Source organism: Mesoplodon densirostris, chromosome 3 (assembly GCF_025265405.1).
Source record: "Mesoplodon densirostris isolate mMesDen1 chromosome 3, mMesDen1 primary haplotype, whole genome shotgun sequence".
Classification (NCBI taxonomy): Eukaryota; Metazoa; Chordata; class Mammalia; order Artiodactyla; family Ziphiidae; genus Mesoplodon; species Mesoplodon densirostris.
The window spans coordinates 42,966,315-42,994,040 of NC_082663.1; the positions used below are offsets into that span (position 1 = coordinate 42,966,315).

General features: G+C 45.4%; 1 protein-coding gene across 1 annotated transcript; it reads left to right on the forward strand.

The window, feature by feature from the left end:
• The first annotated feature begins 231 nt into the window (after positions 1-231).
• Positions 232-27,726, forward strand: SNX18 (sorting nexin 18). Its single transcript, XM_060092879.1, has 2 exons — positions 232-2,064; positions 24,745-27,726. The coding sequence occupies exons 1-2, from the start codon at positions 441-443 to the stop codon at positions 24,996-24,998; spliced, it is 1,878 nt and encodes a 625-aa protein (XP_059948862.1). The 5' UTR covers positions 232-440; the 3' UTR covers positions 24,999-27,726.

Here is a 27,726-nt window from a genome sequence, read left to right on the forward strand (position 1 = left end):
AGACAATTCACTTCTAAATAGAAACCTTCACCCGCAGCTCTCACTCCTGAGCCTCACTGCGCGTCACTGGCCACAAGGCGGCAGTGGCAGCTACGGAGTCGGACCCGGGGGCGGGCGCGGCGGATCGGCCATCGCTTGCTCTCGCCTGGCGCGCGGCTCTCGGCCGTGGATTAGCGTATCTGGGGACGTGGGAGGCCGCGGGCCCCGCCCCCAACCGGCCGCGGCGGCCGCCCAGCGCGGCAGTCGGCGCTACAAGCGGAGCGGCGCGGAGGGAGCGTAGGGCGCGGCGGGCGCGACCGGCGGGCTGGGGCACAGGAGTGTGCGCCGCCTTCGGGGCTCCTCTCCGCGCGCCAGGGCGCGGGCACCACCTCGGCCCCCTCGGGCCGGCACCAGGCTCGGGGCGCCAGGAGTCGGGGGCAGCCCTCCGGGGCGCCGGGACCATGGCGCTGCGCGCCCGGGCGCTGTACGACTTCAGGTCGGAGAACCCGGGCGAGATCTCGCTGCGGGAGCACGAGGTGCTGAGCCTGTGCAGCGAGCAGGACATAGAGGGCTGGCTCGAGGGGATCAACAGCCGCGGGGACCGCGGCCTCTTCCCGGCCTCGTACGTGCAGGTGATCCGAGCCCCCGAGCCCGGCCCGGCGGGCGACGGCGGCCCGGGCGCCCCGGCCCGCTACGCCAACGTGCCACCCGGCGGTTTCGAGCCCCTGCCCGCCGTGCCGCCCGCCTCCTTCAAGCCGACGCCCGACGCCTTCCAGCCGCTGCTGCAACCGCAGCAGGCGCCACCGCCGAGCACCTTCCAGCCGCCGGGCGCTGGCTTCTCGTATGGCGGGGGTGCCCTGCAGCCGTCGCCGCAGCAGCTCTACGGCGGCGGCTACCAAGCCAGCCAGGGGAGCGACGATGACTGGGACGACGAGTGGGACGACAGCTCCACGGTGGCTGACGAGCCTGGCGTGCTGGGCAGCGGCGCGTACCCGGACCTCGACGGCTCGTCGTCGGGGGGCGTCGGCGCTGCGGGCCGCTACCGCCTGTCTACGCGCACCGATTTGTCGCTGGGCTCCCGCGGCGGCTCGGCGGCCCCGCAGCACCACCCGTCGGGGGCCAAGAGCTCGGCCACCGTGAGCCGCAACCTCAACCGCTTCTCCACCTTCGTCAAGTCGGGCGGGGAGGCTTTCGTGCTGGGCGAGGCGTCGGGCTTCGTGAAGGACGGGGACAAGCTGTGCGTGGTGCTGGGGCCCTACGGCCCCGAGTGGCAGGAGAACCCCTACCCCTTCCAGTGCACCATCGACGACCCCACCAAACAGACCAAGTTTAAGGGCATGAAGAGCTACATCTCCTACAAGCTGGTGCCCACGCACACGCAGGTGCCAGTGCACCGGCGCTACAAGCACTTTGACTGGCTGTATGCGCGCCTGGCCGAGAAGTTCCCCGTCATCTCGGTGCCCCACCTGCCCGAGAAGCAGGCCACCGGCCGCTTCGAGGAGGACTTCATCTCCAAGCGCAGGAAGGGCCTGATCTGGTGGATGAACCACATGGCCAGCCACCCGGTGCTGGCGCAGTGCGACGTCTTCCAGCACTTCCTGACCTGCCCCAGCAGCACCGACGAGAAGGCCTGGAAACAGGGCAAGAGGAAGGCCGAGAAGGATGAGATGGTGGGCGCCAACTTCTTCCTGACCCTGAGCACACCCCCCGCCGCTGCCCTCGACCTGCAGGAGGTGGAGAGCAAGATCGACGGCTTCAAGTGCTTCACCAAGAAGATGGACGACAGCGCGCTGCAGCTCAACCACACGGCCAATGAATTCGCACGCAAGCAGGTGACGGGCTTCAAGAAGGAGTATCAGAAGGTGGGCCAGTCCTTCCGCGGCCTCAGCCAGGCCTTTGAGCTGGACCAGCAGGCCTTCTCGGCCGGCCTGAACCAGGCCATCGCCTTCACCGGAGATGCCTACGACGCCATCGGCGAGCTCTTCGCCGAGCAGCCCAGGCAGGATCTGGACCCCGTCATGGACCTGTTAGCGCTGTATCAGGGGCACCTGGCCAACTTCCCCGACATCATCCACGTTCAGAAAGGTAAAGCCTGGCCTTTAGAGCAGGTGGTGTGGAATGTGTTGTTCACGCTGAAAGGGTGACTTTGGCAGAACTACCATCGTCTGTTTCAGGTTAATATCCCACAGGTCGGGAATACAGCAGGGATGTGGACAGCCAAGCGGTGCCCTGAGCATAGGGCGGATTGTGGGCCGGTAGCTTCCTCCTTAAAATATTTGCGGACAGGGCGCCGGTACTCTTCAGAGGAGTTTCTGAGAGTACTTTTGATGACAGTGCTGTCATTTTAGAGTTTGAATAGTTGGGTAATGAGCTTCTGGGATCTGTAATCTTGTGTCTAGGGTAGAATTAGAAGGGGACCCAAACCATGTTAGGCATCCATTTGGACACTGGCAGTGTCACTTAGTCGTGGGTTCCCGGAAGTGTGGAAATAAGGCGGGGAGAATGGATATCTGCAAATAAAGGTAAGTTCTGCTTTCACCCTGCACACCACTCAGTCACTGCGTTGGTAGACGTTAGGGTCAGTTCTCTGAGGTACTAGCTGGGGCAGCTTAGGAATTTCCTGCACAGGCTTCTTGCTTGCAACCTTTGTAAAATGAGGTAAAAGACTCACTCTAATTTCAGGAAGTTTTAAGAAAATTAATCTCTTTAGGTTCGGTCATTTTGAGTTTGGAGTCTATTAACAGACTGAAATTAAGTATATTATGTAAGAGAATGATGCAGGGAAGCTATGTAGAATGTATAGAATCTCTGAGGATTGTGTCTGAGAGCAGTGTTTCTGGTATCCCAGTGAGTTAGCTGCCTAGCTGCCTGTCAGAGCTTGTTTTGTTAGTAGTTGTTAGAGTCCCTAACTATTGTTAAAGCACTGAGGTTTGCAGATTGTTTTTTTACAGTCTGCAATAAATAAATTAGTAATTCCTGACTTAACGTTAGTCACTAACTTCTGATAGCATGCCTTGAGGGAGAATGGGGAGGGGGTGGAGTTAGGGAGGCAGCCTTGCCTGTGAATGTCTTCTGTTCAGTGTGGAGAGGGAAGAGGGAGTCACCTAACTACCTTCCTGAGGTGGTGGAAACCTTGGGCCACCAGGCCTGGCCTTCAGTAATGAGATGCTCTCTGCCCTGCCATGTGGGCCAGTCCCTTTATGAACAGCCCTGATCTTTGACCTATTCTTCCTGGTATTCAACTAAAACTCGCCTCTCTTGATTCTCTTTCTGTTCCCTGGAACCACACAACATAAGTCTATTTCTCACCAACATGTCAGCCCTTCAGACCTCTGGGGACAGCAGCTTCCTTCCCCTCTGCTGCAGTCCTTCCCCTTCCAAGTATGCGACAGTCTTCTAACTTACCCAAGGGGGGTCCTTCAGACACGTTGATCTTGGCGTTGCCCCTGATCAAATGCACCCCAAACATCTGCAGTACTAGTTTTAGTAGAGACCAGTAACTTTCTTGGCAATTTACATTTTGTAAGTACAGTGTAAGGTTGAATTAGCTATTTGAGCAGCCATATCACTTTTGACCTGCACTGAACCTGCATCTACATTCCTTATGCTTTTTTTTTGTATAAATTGCTGTGAATCCTTGATGTTTTGGATGGTGCTGGTGCAACTGGCTCTTTGAGCCTTTAATGCAGGACCTTACGTTTAAATTCCATTGTGTTACATCAGCGCTGGACGCCTTTTTAACTGTTTCTGTAAGTTTATGCAAATTGTTGGTAAATAGTTGAAAGGGTGGAGCCAGGACAGACTCCTGCAGCCACACACGGGAGACTGGCTACTACAGGGTTTCATCCATCCATTCACTGGCTTTACTGTCATCAGACCACACACTGAGTCTTGTCAGGTGCTCTGCCGTTGAAATTATTTATTAGAAAAGGTGTGATGTTTGCTCTAAGGTCTATTTTGAGTTTATATGTAGCCTGTTAAACCGTGTACATAGTTTATTTTTTTAACCCTAGAACTAAAATTGTTACCTGCTGGGATTTGAGAAACTTCCTTCATTAAAACCAGTACCATTTTTACGTTGTTTAAACAATTCAAGGGCACTAAACATAATCTTTAGAAACTTCAGAAAGAACACCAGTTGATGTTCAACGTAGTTTGTTTCTGGTGTAGCCTTGGCGTGTAACGTACAGGGAACCTGTGTCCCTAGATGACGTGTCTTTAGAATGTACTGCCATTTAAAGCTATAGTGTGCAGTACATAGGCTAAAAGCATTTGTTTACAGCCAGCGTTTATCAAGGATGCTAGTGCTGGCCATTTTTAGGAATGCAGATGAGCTTTAGCCAGGCTAAAGCTTTTTGAACATGTTCTGGATGTTCACGTGGTGGTAAAGAGCAGCTCAGACACCTCCCCCCCACACGCCCTGTACACAGTTGCTGTTGGAATGAATCGTTCTTAGTCTGAGCACTTGGGGATTTTGTTTGCAAGTTGTTTTTTCCTCCAAGACCTCAAAATGTAATCGTATCAGAGGCCTTACTGTGACTTTTGAGAGGAGAGCCAAAAAAAAAAAAAAAAAAAAGTGAAAATCTTTAAGCAGCGTATACAATCCTTTGTTGTAAGTATTTGGTCCAAAGTTTATATTTCAACTTGGGAGAAATTTAAAAATTCAAAATAGTTATTTCAAGTCTTAAGTCTTCATTGTTTACAGTAAGAGAAAAACAGTTTCACCACTTTTATATTTTACATGTTCTAATCATATATTAAGAGACCCACATTCAGTTGAGTCAGAAAATGATTAGAAAGTGCTTTTCAATTACTAAAGTAGTTAAGAAGGGGAGTTAATTAGTTTTCTCCCCCCTTAATTCTGGGGGAAAGGACAGGAACAGTAGGCTCCTCTGAGCCTTTTTCCTATCCAGGAGACTGCTGCCATCAGCCAACTTTCCTAGCGTTCTGAACCTGGGCTGTTCCATGCTGGGTCTGCAAGCCACGTGGGACTATTTAAGTTAGTTAAAATAAAGTTCAGTTCCTTAGTCACACTAGCTATATTTCAAGTGTTTTGTATAGCTAGCGGCTACCATATTGGACAACAGAGATGAGGAATGTTTCCATCCCCGCTGCAGGTTCTAATTGGACAGTGTCGAGCTGGACCCGTTGGCCATAGTTTAACTGTCAGTCCTGTCATAAGTTTCCCCGGCAAATTGATGATCTTTTCACATACTTTCCAGATAGTTTGCTTTTTTCTTGGTCATTGCCTTTCCATATAGGCTTAGGAGATAAAAAGTGGGAGGGGAAACAGGTCCTGCTAGATCCCTCTACAGAACTTCCCAGGCACTCAACCAGTGAGTAATATTTCTGCAGTGTGAGGACGTCCACCTGCTTCGCAGCCTGCCTTCATGTCCCATTAAGAAAATGCAACTGGTCTCAGGATGGACATCTGAGGCTGGTGAGGAACCCGCTCCAGAAAGAGGGTGGAAAACTCAAATACTCTCAAATGTGGTGGACTGGGATTTTCTGACTCTACTTAGTACCGAAACCATCACTTAAACTTAATAATGGTTTCGTATAAGTACTTTCTGCAACAGTGAAAAGAGCCTTGTGTTTCCTTCAGCGAAAAGGGAATGGTTAGAATCCTGATTTTTTTCATCAACTGATGAAGTCTTAGATAAACAGACCTATTTCGGTGAATGGAGTTGAGTGTGGGAAGAAGGCAGTTTGCTGTAGTTTGAAGTACAGTAGGCGGAATTCAGAACCTGTTTGAATTTTCTTCATGTTTTGCTTTGTCTTCACAGGAGTCCCTTAAGTTCTTTTGTTCATGGGCAGTTCATTGATCGTGGACTAACCAGTCTACACAGGTCTTATCAGTGAGCTTTGTAACCCTGTGGTCTTGATTGTCTTTTCTTGAAATGGCAACCTTTTATCCTTTCCCTCTTTATCACCCCTGCCTGCAGTGTGCCTTTATACTGCCGACCTTGCTGAGTTTGGGGTGGTACATAGAATATATTTCACCATCAGTTTCCTAGCATATTCAGTTCTGTTTCCAAAGATACGATTAACCTCTAATATTTAATGAAGCTTAATCTGAATGGCAGCGAGTTGTGGTGGTTTAAAAGCTTTAGGCTTATCTCTTGGGGAATATTGCAAAAGGGAAAGGCTGTAACATTAGATGATGAGAAATGTTGGTTTCATCTTTGTTTATGAATCTGGACTAGATAGCCAGAGGGAGTCCTTTCAAGGGAAATTGTATTCCAGAGAAAAGGTGTAAAATCCTGTAAGAGTGATTGGTTGGTAAAATGTAGTCTCAGTGTGTGAAGCGAGGATGCAGAACTAGATAAATACACAAGGCAGCCCTGCTTCCTGTACTTGTAAATTCAACATGCAGGCAGGGTCTACTTCTCGGCCCTCTGTAAACGTTCCACATGGAGCCTTCTTTTGAACAGAAAACAGCCCCAGGACCTCAGGAATGGTACACCAGTAGTGGGCCTATCAGTCTTGTGGGGTAGAATTTCACCATTGTGCTTCCTTTCAGCACAGGGAGGGTCGGTCTTATGTCCCTCAGACATTAATTAAAGATAGCCGGAGTCCCGGCAGGGCACACGAGGTGAGGCTGGGCCACCGTGAGCCCTTCCCTCTCTGCTCCCCTTTCTCCTGTAGCTAAAAATAGCCCTGAGAGGGTGGTGCCAGGAATACAGAGAAAAGGTCTAAAACGCGGGCTGTTTACAAGCTCATCCTTATTTTGAAACCTCGGCTAGAAACCGAGGTCATTCATCTTTTTTGCTTTAGCCCCGTCTTAACTGCACCCGTTTCTCCTCTCCCCTCTTTCCATCCCCAGCTATTTTTTAAGGAAACTTCAGTTCCAGGCCTTAATCTTTGGCCCAACTGTATTTTCTTAGTGAAGATGAGGTTACCTTTAGGACTTTTGTTATAGATGACTGAATTCCTTGGTTAAAATGTCAGCATGGGGCTTCCGTGGTGGCGCAGTGGTTGAGAGTCCGCCTGCCGATGCAGAGGACACGGGTTCGTGCCCTGGTCCGGGAGGATCCCACATGCCGCAGAGCGGCTGGGCCCATGAGCCATGGCCGCTGAGCCTGTGCGTCCAGAGCCTGTGCTCCGCAACGGGAGAGGCCACAACAGTGAGGGGCCCACGTACCGCAAAAAAAAAAAAAAAAAAAAATGTCAGCATGACTGGCCACCAACAGTCTTGGTCACGATCTAGGTGGGGATACTGCTCACGTCACCCTGTCATTGGTTTCTCTGACTTCTTTTTTGAGCCACGAAGCCCTCGTGAGAATCACACCAGGAAGCCCAGTCTGTTAGGCTGGTCACCACAGAGCCCAAAGGAGGCGGGGACCCACACTCCCACCCACAGTCTTCTGAGGACTCTTGGACTCAGCTGGACTTTCCTCTTTATTCAGAAGTATCCTCCTCACAGGCTCCTGTCTGGTCATCTTTGGATTTCCAAAGACTGTGTGGAACCCAAACAACCAATACAAACATGACACTTTTCTTAAACAACACTCCCTCTTTTCAGGCTGAATAAAAATCTGTTGTATTGTCTCTCAAAGTGTTTTAAAACCAAAGTGTAATATCAAGTTAGATTTGATTTGCCATCAATTTATGATGATCACACACACACACACACACACACACACACACAGCTCAGCACAATAATGCTTAGCTCTGTTTAGAGACACTGTGCCCGGAAGACCTGTACTGTCTGTCATCCTGCATTTACAGAGCACAGACTCGATTCGTGTCTGCAGGAGGGACAGACAGGACTCTGATACTCATGAAGTTTGTTTGTTTGTTTGTTTTAAATTTTATTTCTTGGCTGCGCCAAACAGCATGCTGGAGCTTAGTTCCCTGACCGGGGATCGAACCCGTGTCCCCTGCAGTGGAAGCACGGAGTCTTAACCACTGGAGCACCAGGAAGTCCCCTCATGGAGTTTTTTGACTAGTGGCAGAGAAGCTGTGTGCCAGGTTGCTGAGAGCCCCCAGGGCTACACAGAGGAGACGGGGCTGGCCCAGGTCTGACAGGGAGCTGAGTCGGCTCTAGAGCCCCACAGGCAGAGTCTCACCACTGTGGGCCAGCCTGGCATCTGGGCGACCAGTGTGTGATGTGAGGGGAGCTTTGGGTAAGCTGTTCTAACCTCTGTAAGCCTTGTTTTCGCATTGACAAAGTGGGAACACTTCCTCATAAGGTTATCATGAGGATCAAATGTTATGGTTCTTAGTAGCTGCTCACTTAAATGCTTTATTTTTGCAAAGTAAAATGGTACCTTTAAAATGGCAATTCCAGGGATCTTATCATCCCTCCTGGTGGCCTTTTACCACCAGAATTGCAGGCAAAAGGATGAAATGCCAAGGGGGCATTGGTATAGCAGTTGAGCATTGTATTTTAACTCAGCTGTCCTGTATTGCACACCAGAAGAAATGGTAACAGAGGAATAAATGTCAGTGTTAGTGGGGTCACCAGTTTGCTGTCGCCAGTCCCTCTCCTCCTCCAAATTACTGTGGCCTTGCACAAAGCACTGGCATTTCTGAGCTTCAGTTCCCTCATCTGTAAATGTGAGGTTCATGATTTTCTAGGTATCGTCTTGTTGGTTGACTTTAATAGCATCGTTCCTGCATTGAAAATAAAATACTCCTAAGTATATGATGAACATTTCGACGTTGTTTCAGGCTAGTTTCAGTAGCATTCTATTTGCTTACGTGACTGTGTAATCTAGGAGTGTGAAAATCCTTTATCAGTTGACATGAAGAAGAGTCATGCACGTTTAGTTTGGATCAGCAAACATGCATGCAGGGCTTGCCCTGCCAGGTGCTGCGGATGTGAAAGTGATGACTACCTGGCCTCTTGCCTGCGGGCGAGAGCTCCCAGGTGTTCCGAAGCTGAGGCGAGCTGGGTGCTGGAGCAGCTTCCCTCCGACCCCAATGAGGTTGTAATTAATAGGGCCACCAAAGAGAAGGTGTGACGGGCTTTTTCCCTCCTACAAACTGTACGTCGCTTTGAGTTCTAAGTACTGTCTCCTCTCCGGAAGTAGAACCAGTCTTGCATTGTTGGTGTTGGATTTGTAGCTTGGTTAAACTTCAGTGTGGACGAGTTTTAGTCCCCGTCATTTCTGCTCCTTTTCTTAGAACTTTACACCTCTTACTGTGATGTGACTTTTCTCTTCTGATAAAGAAATTTTATGTGTTATTGAGCGGGTAGGGAGACAGTAGTTACGGAGGGGAGCTTAACATCATTCGATTTATTCATGGGATCCTCTGAAAGATAAACCTGATTTTATTGAACAGATATTTAAGTGCCCATCGTAGGTCAGGCACTGTAAAGATGCTAGGGTTGCATCAGTAGTCAAAACAAAGGTCACTGCCCTTGTGGCGCTTACGTTCTAGCAAGGTGGAGCCACAAGGGAAAACACACAGTCAGTAATTATAATGTACGTCAAAGGATGATATGTGTTAGGGGAAAAAATTAAAGTGGAACGGTTCAAGTGGGGATGGGGAGGCAGGAGGCAGAATGACAGGGGTGATAGTTGAGGCCTCCCTGAGAAGGTGAGTTTTCAGCCGAGGCCTGGAGGACATGAGGGTTAGCCAAGCAGGTATGGGGCAGAGCTTCTCAGGCAGAACATACAGCTAGAGCCAAGGCGTTGGCATGGGTGTGTGCTGGCCAGGCAGGGGGAGGCCAAGTACTTGGAGCTAAGAGGGTCTGAGTAGGAGATGAGGTCCCGGAAGGTTCGGCTTATAGCGCTTTAGAGGTCATTGTCAGGATTTGGAGTAAAAGCTCAAGTGAGAAGGGAGCCATTGCAGGTTTTGAGCGAAGGAATGATGTACCAGTAGATCTTGGAAGAGACCTAGTCCAGTTGGTGTGTTGAGAATAGAATGGGGAGGGGGGAGGGGGTCAAAGGTAGGAGCAGGGAGCCAATCATCTAACAATCCAGGTGAGAGATGATGAGACAGTGAGGAGGGGTCCCACTGTAGGTATGTTTTGGAGAAAGAATCTGCAGGTTTTCCTAAGGGATCAGATGTGGCACCTGAGAGGAAGAGGAGTCATCAAGGGTGCCTCTGGTTTTTGGCTTCACCAACACTAAGAATGGAGTTTCCGTCAGCTGAGATGAGGAAGGCCGTGAGTGGCACAGAGGTGGGGATGGGCCGTCAGGACCTGAATGTAATGCTTCGAGACTGACAGGCTCCTGCATTCTGTTCCACATCTCCCCCACCCAACACATGCACAGTCAAGCCTCAGGTCGAGTTCTCTTCCTTGGAGTATCCCGGCCCTTTTCCAAGTCACCATCACTGATGGAACGCTGACTGGTGTGCCAGAGACTATACATTGCTTGGTTAGTGTGTGGGGATCAGAGTTTTTACGTTCCTCTAGTATGAAGTTCCACCGTTTTGTGCATGCATAATAAGTACTTAATGAATGCTTGTTGAATTAATGAAGTAGTCACTCCCGTAAGTATTTTTTGGTTTATTTTGAAATAGATTTCTTCTGTGATTCATAGAATGTTTTTGTTTTTCAATTTATATGATGATGGATAACAGGGTTTAAAAGTGTACAGGAAATAAAGATAGGATCTGGATATGGTTTATGGGTGAAGTCATTAACGTGTGAGTGATTTAAAAGTCTTAGACTTAAGTCTCTACGAAATGACTTTCCAAAATTCATTGGGACAGCGGGGAGGAAGTTTGAAAATGCTTTATGTGCCAGAAAAATTAATATTATGTACCTCAGGTTTCACTGTATATTGATTCCTGATGTTTAAACTTGTATATCATACACTTCTTTCCTTTTCGGTAAGCCTTCATGATAATACTTTTACGGGGGTCCCTTTTGCTTCATTCGAAGCATATGATCCAGAGTGAGTGCATTCACCTTGTTGAGTGACTTGGATACACAAAGCACTGATCATCGTGTTGAGCAGGAGGTACTTGCCCTCAGGGAAGATGCAGTTCCATGAGGGAGGGAGGATGTATGTGCAGGAAATTGAAATAGGAGGTAGATCTGACTTAGAGCCTGTATAATAAGAGTGCGTGGGAGTCCAGAGGATGGAGAGTTGCTGTCATTTGTGTTAGAGGTTTGGGTGGTAACACTGGTTTTCCCTTTGAAAGATAATTGTATTTTGACTTTTGGAGGAACGTTGATGGAAGGTGCATGGTTGATCTTGGGAATGCTTTCGGATAGCTTTGATAAGCATATGAAAGCTGATACACTGCAAGCCCAGGGCTCAGGTCAGTGAGGGAGGCTGACAGGGTGAGCTAGCTGTCACTGTACAGCGTGACTCATGCAGTCGTGGGCACGTGCCATGGTGTGAAGTAGGACAGAGGAGGCAGGCATGGTTAGCTGTGCAGAGTGAACGGGAGAGTTCAGGGGTGGCTTCTCCCAGTCTCAGTCTAAGAAGAGTTTTGAAAAGCAGTTGGAAGTTGGCCTGGTAGGCAGAGCAGGGAAGGGCATTCTGGGCAGAGGGAACCATATGTACAAAAATCAGGGATTAAATTCTGGGTGCCTCGCACAGTCAACCTTGGAGTGGTTGCAGCTAGCTGTACATGGGCCCCACCCTGGATCTGTTGAATCTGAATGTCAGGAATGTGTGGCCTAGACATTGATGTTCTTAAGAAAGGTCCTCATGTGATTTTGATGTGCTGCTGGAGGTGATGGGGGGAGCATCATGGAAGATCAGACAAGGGTATTGACGTGGTCGGGCCTGCACTTTAGATGCGCAGGTCCTGGAGACAGGTGTGAAGGGTGGCTCAGGGTGGGGCAGGATGGGGAGTTCTTGCAGTGAGTCAGGCAAGACATGGTGCAGTCCTAAACTGAGTGTCTGCGGGAGTGGGGAGGAGGAGACAGAAGGGGCTGTTTGCCACCAGGAGTGGGGCAAGGGACAGGAAGGAGTGTAAAATGACCTGCACACTAGGGCCTGTGGAGCCATCAGTGGAGATGCTTGGAGATGGAGCAGGGGTCTGCAGACTACAGCCTGCGGGTCCAACCCACCCAGCTGCCTGTTTGTTTATAGCACTTGAGCGAAGGATGCTTTTTACATTTTTTAAAGGTTCCATTTTTAATGGTTATATAGGCCTCGATTTTGCCTCGTCCTGCAAAGCATCAAATATTTACTATCTGACCCTTAAAGAAAACGTTTGCTGGCCCTTGACTTGGAGGCCCAGCAGGTTAGGGAGCTGGTGTATCTGTAGCTGTGGCCACCAGTTTTGGCTGTTTGCCATGTGAGCAGCAGCATTGCGGGCAGTCACATCCATTGTGTCTCATTCTGTTCAGGAGTGGGTATAGCAGCAGGGTGGTAGTGCGCCTGGACGCACAACTGTGTGTGGCTGAGTTCCCACCAGCACCTCCTCTCAGTCTCCGTTTCTTTGGGTGGACCATGGAATAACCGCTTTCTATGGCAAATGTCTTTAAGCATTAACTGTTAGCAGTTGTATTCGTTTGCCAGGACTGCTGAAACAAGTTACCACAAACCGGGTGGCTTAAAGGTAGAAATTTATTCTCTTACACACAGTTCTGGAGTCTAGAAGTCCAACATGAAGGAGTCGGCAGGGCCACGCTGCCTACAAAGGCTCTAGGGGAGGCTCCTTCCAGCTTCTGGTGGTTGCCGGCACTCCTTGCTCTTCTTGGCTCCAGTCTGCCTCCGTCTTCACCTGGCGGTTTCCCTGTGTGTCCCTTTGTCTCCTTTCCTTTTAAGGATGCTACCTAATCAAGTTGGATTTAGGGCCCATCCTAACGCAGGACAGCCTTACCTAAGCTAATTACATGTGCAAAGACCCTGTTTCCAAATAAGATCACAGTCACAGTGTCCAGGTGGATGTGAATGTTGTTGGGGTGGCGGGGGGGGGGTGCGAAGATACTATTGAACCCAGCACAGCTGTTAACTCCCCCACTGGGTACCTGTGGGAGCTGAGGATCGGGGACGTAAAGTGATTTCCAGGATCACACAGCTAATAAGGAGACAGCATTTGAGCTCACTTTTTGCCTTGACCTGGGTCAGTACCCTTTATGCTACAGTAAGTAGTACGTCTGCTAGAAAATTGAGTTTTATCCTGTAGGCAGTCAACAGCCACTAAAGGTTTGAAACTGAAGAGTGACATCGGAATTGTGATAAAAGTAGGGAACATACTTTGGGGGCTTTCTGTGTGCCAGGCATGATGTTTCACATTTTATATGCATTATATCCATTTAAACCTCATGGGAGATTTTGAGGTATATTCCCTCTTTATCCCCACTTGGCAGACAGGAAGTGAGCCACAGAAACCTAACTGTGAGCTCTTGGAGGCATCCCTCACTGAGTGCAGCCTGGTCCCCAAGAAGCTGCTCCTGTGGGCTGAGTACAGGCCGGCAGAGGCTTATTAGTAGACCAGGCTCGAGGCGGGCTTTGAAGTTTTCCGTCTGGGTGACAGAAAGTAGTGATGCCAGGAATAGACATAGGCAGGTTAGGAAAAGGAGAAGGATTAGAGGGAAAGAGAAGGAATGGGGCTGAAGGGAGTCTTAGAAATCCTATTTTCTGTTTTTTTTTTTTAAATTATACTTAGTTATATTGACATCTGTGATTTTCACAAAAGCCCACCTATTGCCTGCAGCAAGACATCTTTAAAAACTAGTAAATGTCAACATGGGTAATCTATAAGTTTTCATGCCTTTTGAGTTGTATTTCATGTCTGTCTTAAAATGATATATTTCTAGCTGCTTTGTTTTGGCTTCAGCTGGTTATTTACAACTAGTTCAGGAAGTCCAGATGTGGCCAGAGTAAAGACTCGGAGCCAGTGGAAACCTGGTCCCTGCCAGTGTCAGGAAGCAGGAAAACCCCAGGGTCAAGAGTGTTCCTAAGTTTACAACAGCTGATTTAGAAATTGTCTCCAAATCTTAGTGATTATAAAGCCATGTGAAGTTCCCGTCATAAGGGCCACAGCAGACAGCACTAAGGAAAGCGATGAATGCTGGGCTGGCTGCTCACCACTAGTCCCACCATGGCTTAAACGGCAGTTGGTTAACACCAGGGTTTACAATTACAATTCTAAAGTTAAAAACTAGACGTGATTTGAGAAGACTACTGGAAAGAAAGATTCTTTGAAAACATTACTCTACCTGTAGTACGAACTGCAGCCCTCTCAGAAGCAGTGGTGGCAATCAAGGGTCCTGGCTTTGGGCGGGTAGCTCCCATCTCCCTGGTTTCCATTCCACCTCACTCTCTTCCTGCCCCATATAGAGGGGCCTATCTGTTTAGCAGCTTCTATTAGATTTATTTCAGCTTGGGCCTCCCTTTATCTTCCTGGGAAAAAAAGAAACTAAGGTTTACCTTTGGTTAAAGGTAGTTTCCAAAGTTCACTTTTCTCTTAGGTACAGGTATGTTTTGCTGTATGTCAAAGGTCATTTCAATTCAAAGTGCCGGCAGCTTGCGCACATATCTAATGCCGCTTTATTTGTACAGACCAATATTCATGCATGTATATCAGGAAACAAAAGAATTGGGAAATGAGGAGCTGTGAACAATGGGCCCGAGTTGTCAACTGTATTCTCTGAATTTAAACCATTATATGGATTCTGTTTTATAACATCAGTTGTTTTTTCAAGTTTTACTGTATGTTCATGATTATCAAGGATATTCTTTCTACCTTATATTATTATGATTTTGTGGGTCTAAAATCTTTAAGAAAAAAATGATACATGCTTTTCCTATTCTCAGATTTTAAAGTCTTTTATCTGTATCTGCTTGGACATAGGCAAGTCAACATTTTCACCATTGTATCCAGACGCTGCTGAAATAAAGACACTTTTACAGAATTCTCTTGAATCTATCACCCTAGTATCTTTATCACAGATTTAATATTCAGTATCAGCTGAAACATAAGAACGTTTATTATATGTAAAATTTCCTAGCGATGAACAGCTATTTTACCAAATGAGCCACAGGAGATATCATCATGTGATTTCCCTCTTCATTTTTGGAACAAGGTGAGCTGTGTGAATGTACGTACATAGTGAGTAAAAGTAATCAAATCTTTTAAGATGTGGTACACTCAAGTGAACGCTTTCATTCATACTAAATGCCATTCTGCCCTTCCACTTCTGGTGATTGCTGAATGAAGCTATAAGGACTGCTTAATTAGGATATAATAAGGCTTTTACCTAGAACAAACAACTTCTTCTTGTACCTTCAGAACCAAACCAAGCTTAGAGGCTTGAGTTCTTCAAATGATTAATTTTTTCATTATCAAGCAACCAGGTTTTTGTTGTTATTGCTTTTTGCAATTTATTATCCTTGTCCCGAGACCCTCTTCCCTCCTTTTAAAATGACTCAAAAGTTCTCTTTGTGAATTGAAAGTGAATTTTAAATTAATTATATCTTTGCATTTTGATAGTTCTTGGCTCTAAGGACACTTAATCCCTTCAAAAAATTGCTGTCGCTGTCTTGAGTTCAGTAGTACTATTCGTGCCCTCCAGAGTTTATTAATGTGGTCCCAATCTGGAGCCCACTTAGTAGGATGTGATTCAGGAATAGAATTTTGAGGGCCTGGAGGCAGGTCAGGGGTTGCTTATCCCTGAGATGAGGCTTCTGGAGGACTTGGCGTGGCGTGCTGTGTACCGGGGCTGGTCCATGGGGCTTTGAGATCTCAGGGAGGAGGCAGCCCCCGTCGGGCAGGTACAGGGAACTGCTCGGGCTGGGAAGTTGGGCAGCCCAGGTTCATGTGCAGCTGACACCTCATAAAGTTGCTTACCTTGTCTAAGTTTCCTGGCCACCTCTGAGAGAAGAAAACGAGACCCCGCGAGGTGCAGACCACAGCTTTTGCATAGGGCAGGTGCTCACGTGGGACTGTTTTGCCTGGATGGACGGCCGTCCTGTCTCTGTTACGTAATGTCAGCCTTTGTTTTTTGAGCCGTTTTACTCAAAAAAAAAAAAATCAAAAAGTAAATATTGGAGCAGAGAGGGGAAGGAGGAGTCAACAAGTGGGTGGGTGGAGACCAAAAAGGAGGAAGGGAAGGGGAGGGGAAAGAGTTAATGGGGAGTTAGCAGGGACCCAGAGGGGTGGGTACCAGTGATGAGAGGATAAGAGCAAAGTAGGCCACGTTGACCAAATTAGCATTCTCTTTCAACATTTTACGCATACTAGGGAATGAAGAAAAACAGGTCTAGTCCAGTCTCTGGCAACTTCTGCGCAGCTGTCCCCGTGCCCTTCAGCCTGTCTCCCGTTCTGTCCCTCACGCCAAAGTCTGGGTTTTCTGGGGCAGGGCCCTGGGAAGACAGAAAATCTAGTTAATGTTTCTGGCACATTCATGATTTCAAAATTAAATAAAATGCTTGCTTTTTTTTTTTTTTTTTAAGGGAGAAAATGTAGCTTTTTGGATCCCTGTTGCTTAGTGACTGGGCCTTTTGTATAATTGGTCTGAGGAGAGGGACAAAGCATACTGAGAATAAGAGATTTGGTTGAAGAAAGGAAGGCAAAGTTCAGGTGCAGAAACTGGTGGGTTGGGAGCGTTTGGAGCAGCCAGCAAGCCCTGGGGGGCCCGAGGGAGGTGGAGGAGAGGCCTTAACCAGGGAAACTGAAAGGAAGCTGGACAACTTCTTCAGCTGAATTTAGGTCCTCCCTGGTTAAAATGCCTGAGGCACTGCAGTGGTTTTTTGCCCCCATCTAGTTTTGCTGGGTCAGAAGTTGCCAGGAGAGTGCTTTCTCTCTGCAAATCAGAAGCAAAGATACAGCAGAGTTTAATGTAGTGTGACTGTATTTGCTAATGTGCTTTAGTTCAGCTGGTAGTGGGTTCTTAAAATGTGCTAATTGACTAGATGACACCAGAGCTTCACTGCTCTCATTTGAGAAAAACCAAAATGGCAATAAAATGCTTCCTAACCAGTTTTACTGATTTTCATAATTTAATGGCATGCTGTGTAAATAACATGATGCTTTTGAAAATGGTGCTGGAACTTCCCTGGTGGTGCAGTGGTTAAGAATCCGCCTGCCAATGCAGGGGACGCGGGTTTGAGCCCTGGCCCGGGAAGATCCCACATGCCGTGGAGCAACTAAGCCCGTGCACCACAACTACTGAGCCTGCACTGTAGAGCCCGCGAGCCACAACTACTGAAGCCTGCGCGCCTAAAGTCCTTGCTCCACAACAAGAGAGGCCACTGCAATGAGAAGCCCGCACGCCACAACGAAGAGTAGCGCCCGCTCGCTGCAACTAGAGAAAGCCTGCGCGCGGCAACAAAGACCCAACGCAGCCAATCAATCAATCAATCAATAAATTTAAAAAAAGAAAGAAAGAAAAAATGGTGCTGACTTCCTGGATTGTAATTAATCTATAAAATAAGTTTGTTTGAGTTTGAGCCCTTTAAGGTTATAATATTAATGAACTTTGTCATATGATTGATTTCTTTATATTTTTATGTTCACCACAAACATGTAATATTCCTCTGAAATTGAGTGCATGCGGATTAGGAAGCAGGATGCTCGTTCCAGCCTGAGCATGCTTTAAAACTGTGCTCACATTGTAAGATACCAAGCAGATGGTAGGAGAGAGCTGGGAGTGAATTTAGGACATGAGTTCTGCTGGGTTTGGTGATGGTGACGCAGGCAAAGTGCCTTTCTCTGAGACTGGGCAATTGCGATAAGTATAAAGATCAACCTGTTAGGAATTTTGCATGTACAGAGTCAGCTAAGAATGCCAAAGGAGTCTGGGAGATTTTGTTAATAGCAGGTCCTAAAGCAAAGTTGAAATACGGGTTTAGTTTTCCTTTTACCTCTCCAGACGTGGAAAAGGAAGGACCCTTTTCAGCAGAGTGGAGCAGAGACCCTGCCTGGTATGTTAAGTGGGCAGTGGCAGGGCTGGCAGGCAGGTAGGAAGGGTGGTTTCCTTGCCAGGAATTAGCTGTGGGACTTTGGACAAGTCACTTAGCCTCTTGTTAGAGAGACTGAGAAAACTGTACCAAAAACTCATCTAAAGCCCTTATTGTGCATTAAAAAAAAAATCTGGGACCCACCTCTGCCCTTCTCACTGAGGAATCAGCTCTCCCGGCTTCCCCAGTGGGTGCCTTACCAGGACGGAGTGATGGATGAGAAGGAAGTCCTCAGGGTTCCTGCTCCACCCTTTGGAATAAAGGCTTAGGGTGATCAGTTCCTGGGTGAACCTTCTATCCTGTGGAGAAATTTAAATAATTTGTCCAACTGATTTAATAATTAGGTTGAGTGCTCAGCTGAAGGTTCCCTCTCAGCCTGTAAGCCTTTTTAAGAGGGACTGTCTCTGTGTTCCTTTCTGCCACCCTCTGAGGAAGAAACACCTGAAATGTGTCCAGCTCAGCCCGGTGTCCTGAACGGGAGCTGGGTTGCTTTTGCCTGTTTGGGAGCAAAGTCATGGGTGTGGTGGAAATATATTGCCCCACTTTCATTAATACTTTTTCCCGTACCTCAAATACACTTTAAGAGTTTATTTTCAGTTGTGTAACTTAGGGAGGCTGCACCATTTTTCATTTGTTACCTTCTTGTTATTTTGTCTTATTGTTTTTTTTTTAAATGAAGAATGTAATACTGCTCTGTGTTGTCAGCCCCTTCTTATTTAATGTCAGAATTTAATACTTGCCTCCACCATTTTCTTTTCATAGTAAAATCTTACTTTGCCCATATATTATTCCATATAATGTCTGTCTTTTAGCCTGAGAGACAGTTTTACAGTTATGTACTTAGGTTCCCATTCTAAAATGTGTTTCCCTCTGATCTCTCCTATTTTTAATTTTCTTTCATTTTTTAAAAACATCTTTATTGGAGTATAATTGCTTTACAATGGTGTGTTAGTTTCTGCTGTATAACAAAGTGAATCAGCTATACATATACATATATCCCCATATCCCCTCCCTCTTGTGTGTTCCTCCCACCCTTCCTATCCCACCCCTCTAGGTGGACACAAAGCATGGAGCTGATCTCCCTGTGCTATGCGGCTACTTCCCACTAGCTATGGGTTTGACATTAATTTTCTTTCATTTTAAAACCACTGCCCTACCCATGAGTGTCAATGGGGACTTCTGTTTAATACAACAGCAACTACTTTTCACCTTAGGCTTTATTTTATCATTTCTCTCCCTTAATTCTTTGATTTTACTTTTCTGTTATGAAGGCATGTTAGCAATGTGATGTTTATGAGAGGAGAGGCCTGGCAGGGGATAGGTACCTTCTAAATTAGCCACAAAAAAGTACAGGTTTTGAAAACCCTTGCCTGTTTTTTTATTGATTGCATGATAAAAATGTGTGTTCCCTTTGCTTTTTAGATTCTGGGCCATGGTTTTAGCTTCTATTTACACTCCTCTTGGGTTTGGTAAAAAATGCAGTACGGCTGAGAGAATACTTAAAAATATGCTGTAATGCTTTGTTACAACTCTACAGCTGGTTACATTGTACCTCTGCAGTTGTTTCTTAAGCTACAAATTAATTTTTTAAGCCGTCCTAGAAGTAGCAAGTCTGGAGTGATCTAACTGTGCTCCAGTAGTTTTCTTTCTCCAACTCTCACTCCTTAGACGCTAAACCTGATTGAAAATGTGGCTATCTCTGCCTTCCTTGTGATACTTAATATTTTAAGTATGAAAATATGTGAAGCGTAGAAGTGTGTACAGATAATTCCCAGTTTGAGAATCGGCAAACTGCGAGAACACGCCATTTGTGACCAAACCCAAGTTCTAGTTCTATTACTTAAACTATTTTTCTTACATCTAACCAATGTTTGTAATATAATTTCTATTGGAAAAGTATGTACCCACTTTGATCTTGAGAGAACCCAGAATTTAGAAATGCAGTGGGTAGGAGGGTAAGAGGGAAGCTTCAGGGAGACTCCAGAAAGTACTGGACTGGCCAAAAAGTTCGTTTGGGTTTTTCCTTAAGATGTTACGGAAAACCCGAGTGAACTTTTTGCCTAACCCAATGGTTCTGTTTGTCAGTCCCCAAGTGTTTAAACACCCGTGCTATTTGTTCAGATGGATAGCTTGAGCTGTTTAAAGGATGCCACTTTCTTTTTTTCCTGTTCACTCTCAGACAGTAAACCAGTTAATTAACTTCCATAATTAGCTTACTGAATGACTTGACTTTATCTTTCTCATAAGAAAGCAAACACACTAAACCCTTAGTGTTTGTTAAAATGTATAGGAAGAGCTAACCAGAGGATTGTAAGGTGAATATTTAAAAGCAAAATGGTTTTCTTCTTAAAGGACATACATTTTTAAACTTTGAATAATACTTTACAAAAGATAACTTTCTTTTTGGTGGGTTTGGTGTTGAAGGTCTTTGGGGTTGTCATCCTGAACGTTAACAGCCAGCTGCTTAGAGAAGAACTGGACTGCTGTCTAAACTCAGGAACTCTTATGATTTTTCAAAAAGTATATTGCTGGGACTTCCCTGGTGGTGCAGTGGTTAAGAATATGCCTGCCAATGCAGGGGACACGGGTTCGAGCCCTGGTCCAGGAAGATCTTACATGCCACGGAGCAACTAAGCCCGTGCACCACAACTACCGAGCCTGCACTCTAGAGCCCATGCGCCACAACTACTGAGCCCGTGTGCCACAACTACTGAGCCCATGCGCCTAGAGCCCGTGCTCCGCAACAAGAGAAGCCACCGCAATGAGAAGACCGCGCACCGCAATGAAGAGTAGCCCCTGCTCGCCACAAGTAGAGAAATCCTGCGCGCAGCAACAAAGACCCAGTGCAGCCCCCCCGCAAAAAAAGTATACTGCTATCAGCCTGTTTTATTGTTAATCATTTTTCTTCTGAAGGTGGATCTGGGGGAAAAGCAGTTTAGCTACATTTTAGTTAAAAGAGGTTGTTGCTGTTGTTGTTTTAAAACTTGCTCTAAATTCGTGGGTCCCGTCTTGTGGAGACATGATCTTCCTTGATTACACCTAGCACTCACTCTTCTACCAGAGTTTGTACATTCATAGAATGCTGTTTGATACATATGCTACCTTGTATAGATTTTTAATGGTTTCAGGCATGTAAATCTTGTCACATCAAAAAATAGTCCCTAAAATAGGAAGTATGTCTCTTTTTAAAAAACATATCTTATATCTCCTCCTATTTCCTTGCTACTTGCAATCCTGATGCATTATGCTAATGGATTTGAATTGCATTAAGTGCGTTAAACCAAAATTCCAAGTAAAATTGGCCTTTGGGTGCTTACTCTCAGTGTTTTTTTCTGTCCTTCCTAGTTTGCAAAATAAAGTAATTTTTTGCTGGGATGTCCAACTGCACTAGAGCAAACAAAGGCAAAGCCCATCCAGGGGTTGTATGTTACTATTTTTGGTGGTAGTTCTTAATTTATATAATTTTCCAGTAGAATCTAAGTCGGGAGGGGGGCAGGGGGAGAGAGGCCCCCCTCCCCTATGTAAGTCTGAGCTTACATTTTCAAAATAATGAAATATGTGCTGCTTTTTCGATGTTTTGTTTTGTGGCATCCTAATCATATGCTACAAAGATAAGAAAATCGGACATCTTATAAATATTAAAATCAGACATCTTATAAATATTAAAAGGCTTTGCAGGTACAATTAGTGAATTGAATGAGGTTTGTAAGATTCCAGAGGGAAATTTTCAAAACCTATATGACTCACAAGGTCTTCTGACATGCATGTCAGAATAAAAGTCCGGGACCTGCAAGGAAGGTGGGAAGGGAGAAGGGCAGGGCGGGAGCCCCAGCTCTGGGGCAGGGTGTGGGGAGGCCTGGGGTCAAGGGGAGGAGAGGGGATAGCTGATCCTCAGTGGCCCAGCCCTTATCCCCTGCACCCTGCTCACCAGCGCCCACCTTGCTTTTTTGCCTATTCAGGCTCCAGTTTCTTTTCTGAATATTTGTAGTGTTTGCTTTGAAGTCACTGTACACTCAGATCCCATCTCCTCCGCCCCTTACTGGGTTACCGCTGACTTTGAGACTCAAAGAGGTTGGGTGGCTTTCTCAGTTCCCTTGTCATAAAATAGCAGTAATGTCTGTTGCAAAGTAGCAGCAGGGTTAGAGTTGGTACACGGAAAGTGCCTCGCCTATATTGTGACTATTTTTGGCCGCTACCATTTACTGTTATCTACGCCTGTTCCCTGCCTCTCCCCACTCCTCCCCGCTTTGTCCACAGCACTGCCTGGCACGTAGCAGGCCCTCCGCGCACTTTCCCTTGTGACACAATCATGTTATCTTGGAGAAAGCCATATTCAGCTCCTATGCAGAATTCTGTGCTTTGTGGTCCTGTTTCACCTCGTGTCATGGTTGTGTGCCTGTCCTCAGTGTGCTTTGCGAGGTGATTTCCTCGAGCGCTTCCGGAGGGTGGGGACGTGAACATTTCTTGTGAGTCCCCCCGTGTGCCAGCTCTGTGCTCTACACGTTAGACCCTCCATAAATGTTGGTAAACAAGCTGAGATTCTAGCCCCAGAGCCCAACTGTTTGGGGCTCTGTGTTATTTAGTAAATAAACTTATAGTTGGGAGAAAAGTGAGTCTTAAATTCTCGGCTCCTTTAGTATGTACACTCAGAAAGCTTAAAGGTGTCAAATGCCAAAAGGCCTTCAGACCTTGCAGAGATTTAATCTACTTGTACCGTGTCCAGGAGTTTTGAAAATGTATGCCAATGTGATTCAAGTTGTGAAAACTTCAGTCCTGTTCATTTGTAAGTTGGTTTTATGGATGCACGTCTGCAGTCTGCAGTTCTGTGTAATAGAATGTCATTTCTGAGAATATGGTGATCTCATCTGGAGTCTGACAAGCTGCAGGTTCATTGACATTGGCACAACTCAGGGCCAGGTTTCCGAGCTCCTCTGTGCTGGACTCTAGTAACTAGAACAAGTAATACCTGCAGCATATTCGCAGGACAGGCCACAGCTGCTGCACAGCTGCCCGGGGGTCTGCGGGGGCAGGGCGCCGGCGCCTGTCCTCTGTGTTCACACGGTGGGCCCGGCACCTCGGCCCCGAATCACATGAACAGTCAGAGCTCCTGAGACTTGGCTCTCTTGACTTCTTGTTCTCACTCTCAACCATTTGAAACATAAATTTCATATTCTCAGCCATCTTTTTGAAATATTTTTCTTTTCTTTTTTAGTTTTCTGTCTCATGCTTTCCTGGTCTCTTCAACTTCAATTTTTACATATAAACTGGGACAGGACACTTGTACAAATATAATGAACATAAGTTTGCTACAAAAAATTATTTTCTCTCTCTGAGGGGGAGTGCTCTTTCTCTGTTTAGTATTGAGACCACAAGCAGGCAGGTTTCACTGCTTCCCGAGTCCCGTCTGCCATGAGGAAAATGTTAACAGGGCTGTATTTTCAGGGCGATGGCTTCTTAGGGGAATGGGTCAGGGGTCTTCCTGTAGCTCTGCTAACACGAACGGCATCTCCGCTCTGTGGTCACAGGGGAAGCAGAGTATTCTCTCTGCTCCAGGGCTCTCCTGCTTTTCAAGTAAAGATCTTCTTTAGAATAAATAAATGAAAATATACATACATACATATGTAGCTATAACATTTGTTGTCGGTGGGTTTTAATTTCTTGGGTCTTTGAGCTGTGCCAAAAAAAAAAAAAAAAGGACGCTGTTTAGGCTCTAAGCATTGTATTTAATACTAGGTTTACTCTATATTATTTTGTAGATTTGAAGAAATTTAGATATAGGGCTTTTCCCCTGTATATTTCACCATCAGCTAAAACTGAACATTTCCACATCAAAGTTGCTCAGCTTCCCCACTGCCTTCTAAATAGGCTACCTTTCCCCGCTGTAGCATCACCATGTCCGCAGACCACCAAGCCAGGTGTCCTAGACGTTTCTCTCTGTCATCATGGTTTAGTAGAATGGGTGCCACGTGGAGTCAGGTAATCTGGATTCTTGAGCTGGCTGTGCTCAAGTGATCTGAGCTTTATCACTTTTACGAACCCATGAATAGTCTTTATTTTTCCTACCCCCTAAGCATCCTCAGCCTTTTGTGTTTTCATATGACTATGCTTCTAGGGGAGGGTCTGCCCTCATATGGCACCTGCCACAGAGACCGTCCTCTTCCCTCCTCCTGGCACACACCCTCTGGTGACATTTCTTGACTGGAGGCTATGACACCCTCTGGCTTCATTCCCAGATCATCACTAGGGCAGACTCAAAACTCACCGATCTTTACAGCTCCTAAAGAAAAGGAGGCGAGGGGCTTCCATGGCAGTCCAGTGGTTAGGACTCTGAGCTTCCAGTGCAGCTCAGAGCATGGGTTTGATCCCTGGTTGGAGAACTAAGATCCCGCATGCCACGTGGCCAAAAAAAAAACAAAGAAAAGAAAGAAAAGGAGGCAAATTTTTTACTTCACAGGGCCATTATGCTGCAGGTATGGGTCTCCTGATAGAATGTGGAGTCAAAACCAGGCATGCATGCAGTATTCTCCCCTTTATAAATGTCTCTCTTAATATATGCATATATAATGGTGTCACACCTTTTCTCTTAAGAATGTTAAAACTGCAGAGTTGCTTAGTTTGTCTTTTTAGGGACAATTCCTTGCAGTTTGATATCTGTCGTTTATAGTTTCTCTGCCTGCAAGAGATGAAACATGCTGTAGCTACTTGGTCAATGGCAAAAGCTGGTTTTGATAAGTGAAGTTGCAGCAATGGAGGTGTTTTCAGAAACTTTACCAGATTTCTTCTTTTTTAATAAGTGATTATAGTCAACCCTTTAAACGCCAAAGGACTTTAAAATAGTTCAGGCAAGTATTTATAATGCCCAGCATTCTGTTTACTATGTAGCTGTACCACTGGGATACATACATATTTTTTAATTAATTTTTTTTTTTAACTACAGGAGCTCTTACCAAAGTAAAGGAGAGTAGGCGACACGTGGAAGAAGGGAAGATGGAGGTCCAGAAGGCTGATGGCATTCAGGATCGCTGTAACACTATTTCTTTTGCCACTTTGGCAGAAATTCACCACTTCCATCAAATTCGAGTAAGAGACTTTAAATCACAGATGCAGCATTTCTTACAACAACAAATAATATTTTTCCAAAAAGTGACGCAGAAGTTGGAAGAGGCTCTTCACAAATATGATAGTGTTTAATGACTGGAGGTTGGATTATGGACTTTTTTTTCAGTTCAAGGATAATTTCTACAGCAGAATAAAAACTGCTATCAAAGAGCTATTGCCAACTGTCAGCAGTGGTACAAGGATGGTTTTGTGTTCAACTAAAACTCGGCTGAATATATAATTATGTAGGAAAGAAGCAGTTAATATGGTTATATAATAGAAACAGTACCACACATTGTAACTAAATTATACTATGTATGCCTACACTACCATTGTAACTTTTGGAATAATGATTATACTCTTTGCCTTATTGCTTTTTGAAGTATGGGTATTTTAGTGCATACTTTGTAGACCTCAAAACCCATGAAGGGTCTCAAAGAAGCTGGCTGGATAAAAGCCTGCTGTGGATGCCTTTTTACTCTCACAGATTGGGATTACCTAAATTCAACTTATTCTCTGTTTACAAACTCCAACTAGAGCAGCTATGCGACTTTGTGCCTTTAAACTCTTGGTTTTTTCATTTCTCCACCCGCCCACCCCCTTTTTAAAGTAACCACAACTTTCTGACTGAAAGAGTGAAAGGCCAGTGCACATAATGACAAACTGCCGGGAACCTCCTCTTGATGCTGGGGGTGGGGTGGGAGGATCAGCTGTCATCAGTTTGCCCAGCAAGTTTTGTCTCCTGATACCTGCTGGTGAGCCCAGTGGAGGGACACGCATGCTCATCTTTGGATGTGGTGTCTGTTAGGGAAGAAAACGGTGCCACTCTGTTCCCTTAGATGCTACAGTAGCATAGCCTCTTCGCTCAAGTGTCCTGGAAACTTGGTGTGGAGATTTCATCGAACATGTCTTATAACCCAGAGAAGGAGTCTAATCAATTGGAGACACGAGCACAGAATCAGTGACAACACACACTCGGTTTTAATTCTTAGGAGGGTTTTCTTTTCTTTTTTTTCTTTCAGCTTGAAGATTTTCTTTCTTTTTTTTTTTTTTTTTTGCGGTATGTGGGCCTCTCACTGCTGTGGCCTCTCCCGTTAAGGAGCACAGGCTCCGGATGTGCAGGCTCAGCGGCCATGGCTCACGGGCCCAGCCGCTCCGCAGCATGTGGGATCTTCCCAGACCGGGGCACGAACCCGCGTCCCCTGCATCGGCAGGCGGACTCTCAACCACTGTGCCACCAGGGAAGCCCTGAAGATTTTCTTTTAACATTCAGTGTAATTTTTGTTTTGTTTTGTTTTGTTTTGTTACTGGATCTACACTGTTAACTGATGGAGACTCCACTGTGATTCACTCGTTTACTTAATCAAAAACTTTTCAGGGATGTCTGTAAAATTCAGTGTTATACGTGATGAAAAGTAGTGTTGGTTGATCTAAGGAGGGACCAGAAATAATTTCTGCTATTCCAAATGCTGACGGAAAAAAGTAATTGTTTTTGTTTCTGTTTTTAAGTATTGATAAGCCCCCGGAACATTTAACCTTAAAAATTACTTTAAGTATATTCTTTTATTATTATAAGGGAAATACGATGGCTGATAAATACCAAAACGATTCAAAAGCAGCTTAATTTAAAAAGCACAAAGAGATTCTGGTTAGAAATGCCAAAATCTCAATGTTTTTATAGTTGCTGAGCTCAATAATGTGATTCTTGAGTTTACAGATTTAAAAACTGTCACTGAAAGGTTAAAGTATTTACTGTTTTTAATGAAGTCAAACTTATGCTGCCTCAGAAATCCCTGGGTATGAAAATGGTAACACAGAAGTAAAGAGGTCAGTTCGAAATGCTGGTGAGTCACATCGATTAAAGAAAAGGGTCAATTTGCAGATAGTCATACAAAGAGAAGGTTATTGAAATGATTACTCAACAGCATATTTACTCTAAAAAGTAATCTCACATGGGTTGAATTTTTAAGATCAGGGTATCATAATTTTGATCAAAACTTTATACCTTAGGTAACTTAGAGCCAGATTTAACATCATGTGGCTTTGTCTCTACTACCAACATGTGGAACTGTAACCAAATATATTGTTCTTTAAAAAATAACTTTCTCTTGTTGATTGAAAAATACAGTTCTATAAACAAAACCCATATATATATATATATATATGTGTGTGTGTATATATATATGTGTGTATATATATATATATATATATGTGTGTGTGTATATATATATATATATATATATAAATGTTATTGCAGAAGTTTGGAGATTATAATGATAGCATTTAATTTAAGTTTGAGTCTGTATTGGACAAATAAGCACTATGCTTTTCAGATGATTGGAAAATCAGTTTTACTTGCCTCCTTTTTTGGCAGTGGTTTGATTTTTGTTTGTTTGTTTAAGTAAAAATCACTAAACTTTGCAATGGTAGCATTGAAATTATCTGAGGCGTCTTGTATGATTGTGCTTTGGCCAGGGTGGACATAGCTTAAATTATAAAAACTACAGATTAAAGAAAAAGGAAGTATAAGTTCATGCTGCCTATTTAGAAGAGAACTTTCATTCTTCATAACTATATAACATTATAATGCCACTGATTCATAAGGGGTTTAAATTAATTCTGTGGGGTAGGACACCGGAATTATTAGTGTTCATTTTCATCTAAGATCTTTATATCTCTAACGTTCTTGGTCCTATTGAAACATTTCAGTATACAAAAATACTGCAATGTTAATACCCAAGAGAAAAGCCATCATAATGTGTATGCTGGTCATTATGATCAGTGTGGTACAATTTTTTAAAATAAACTATCATGCCCTTCA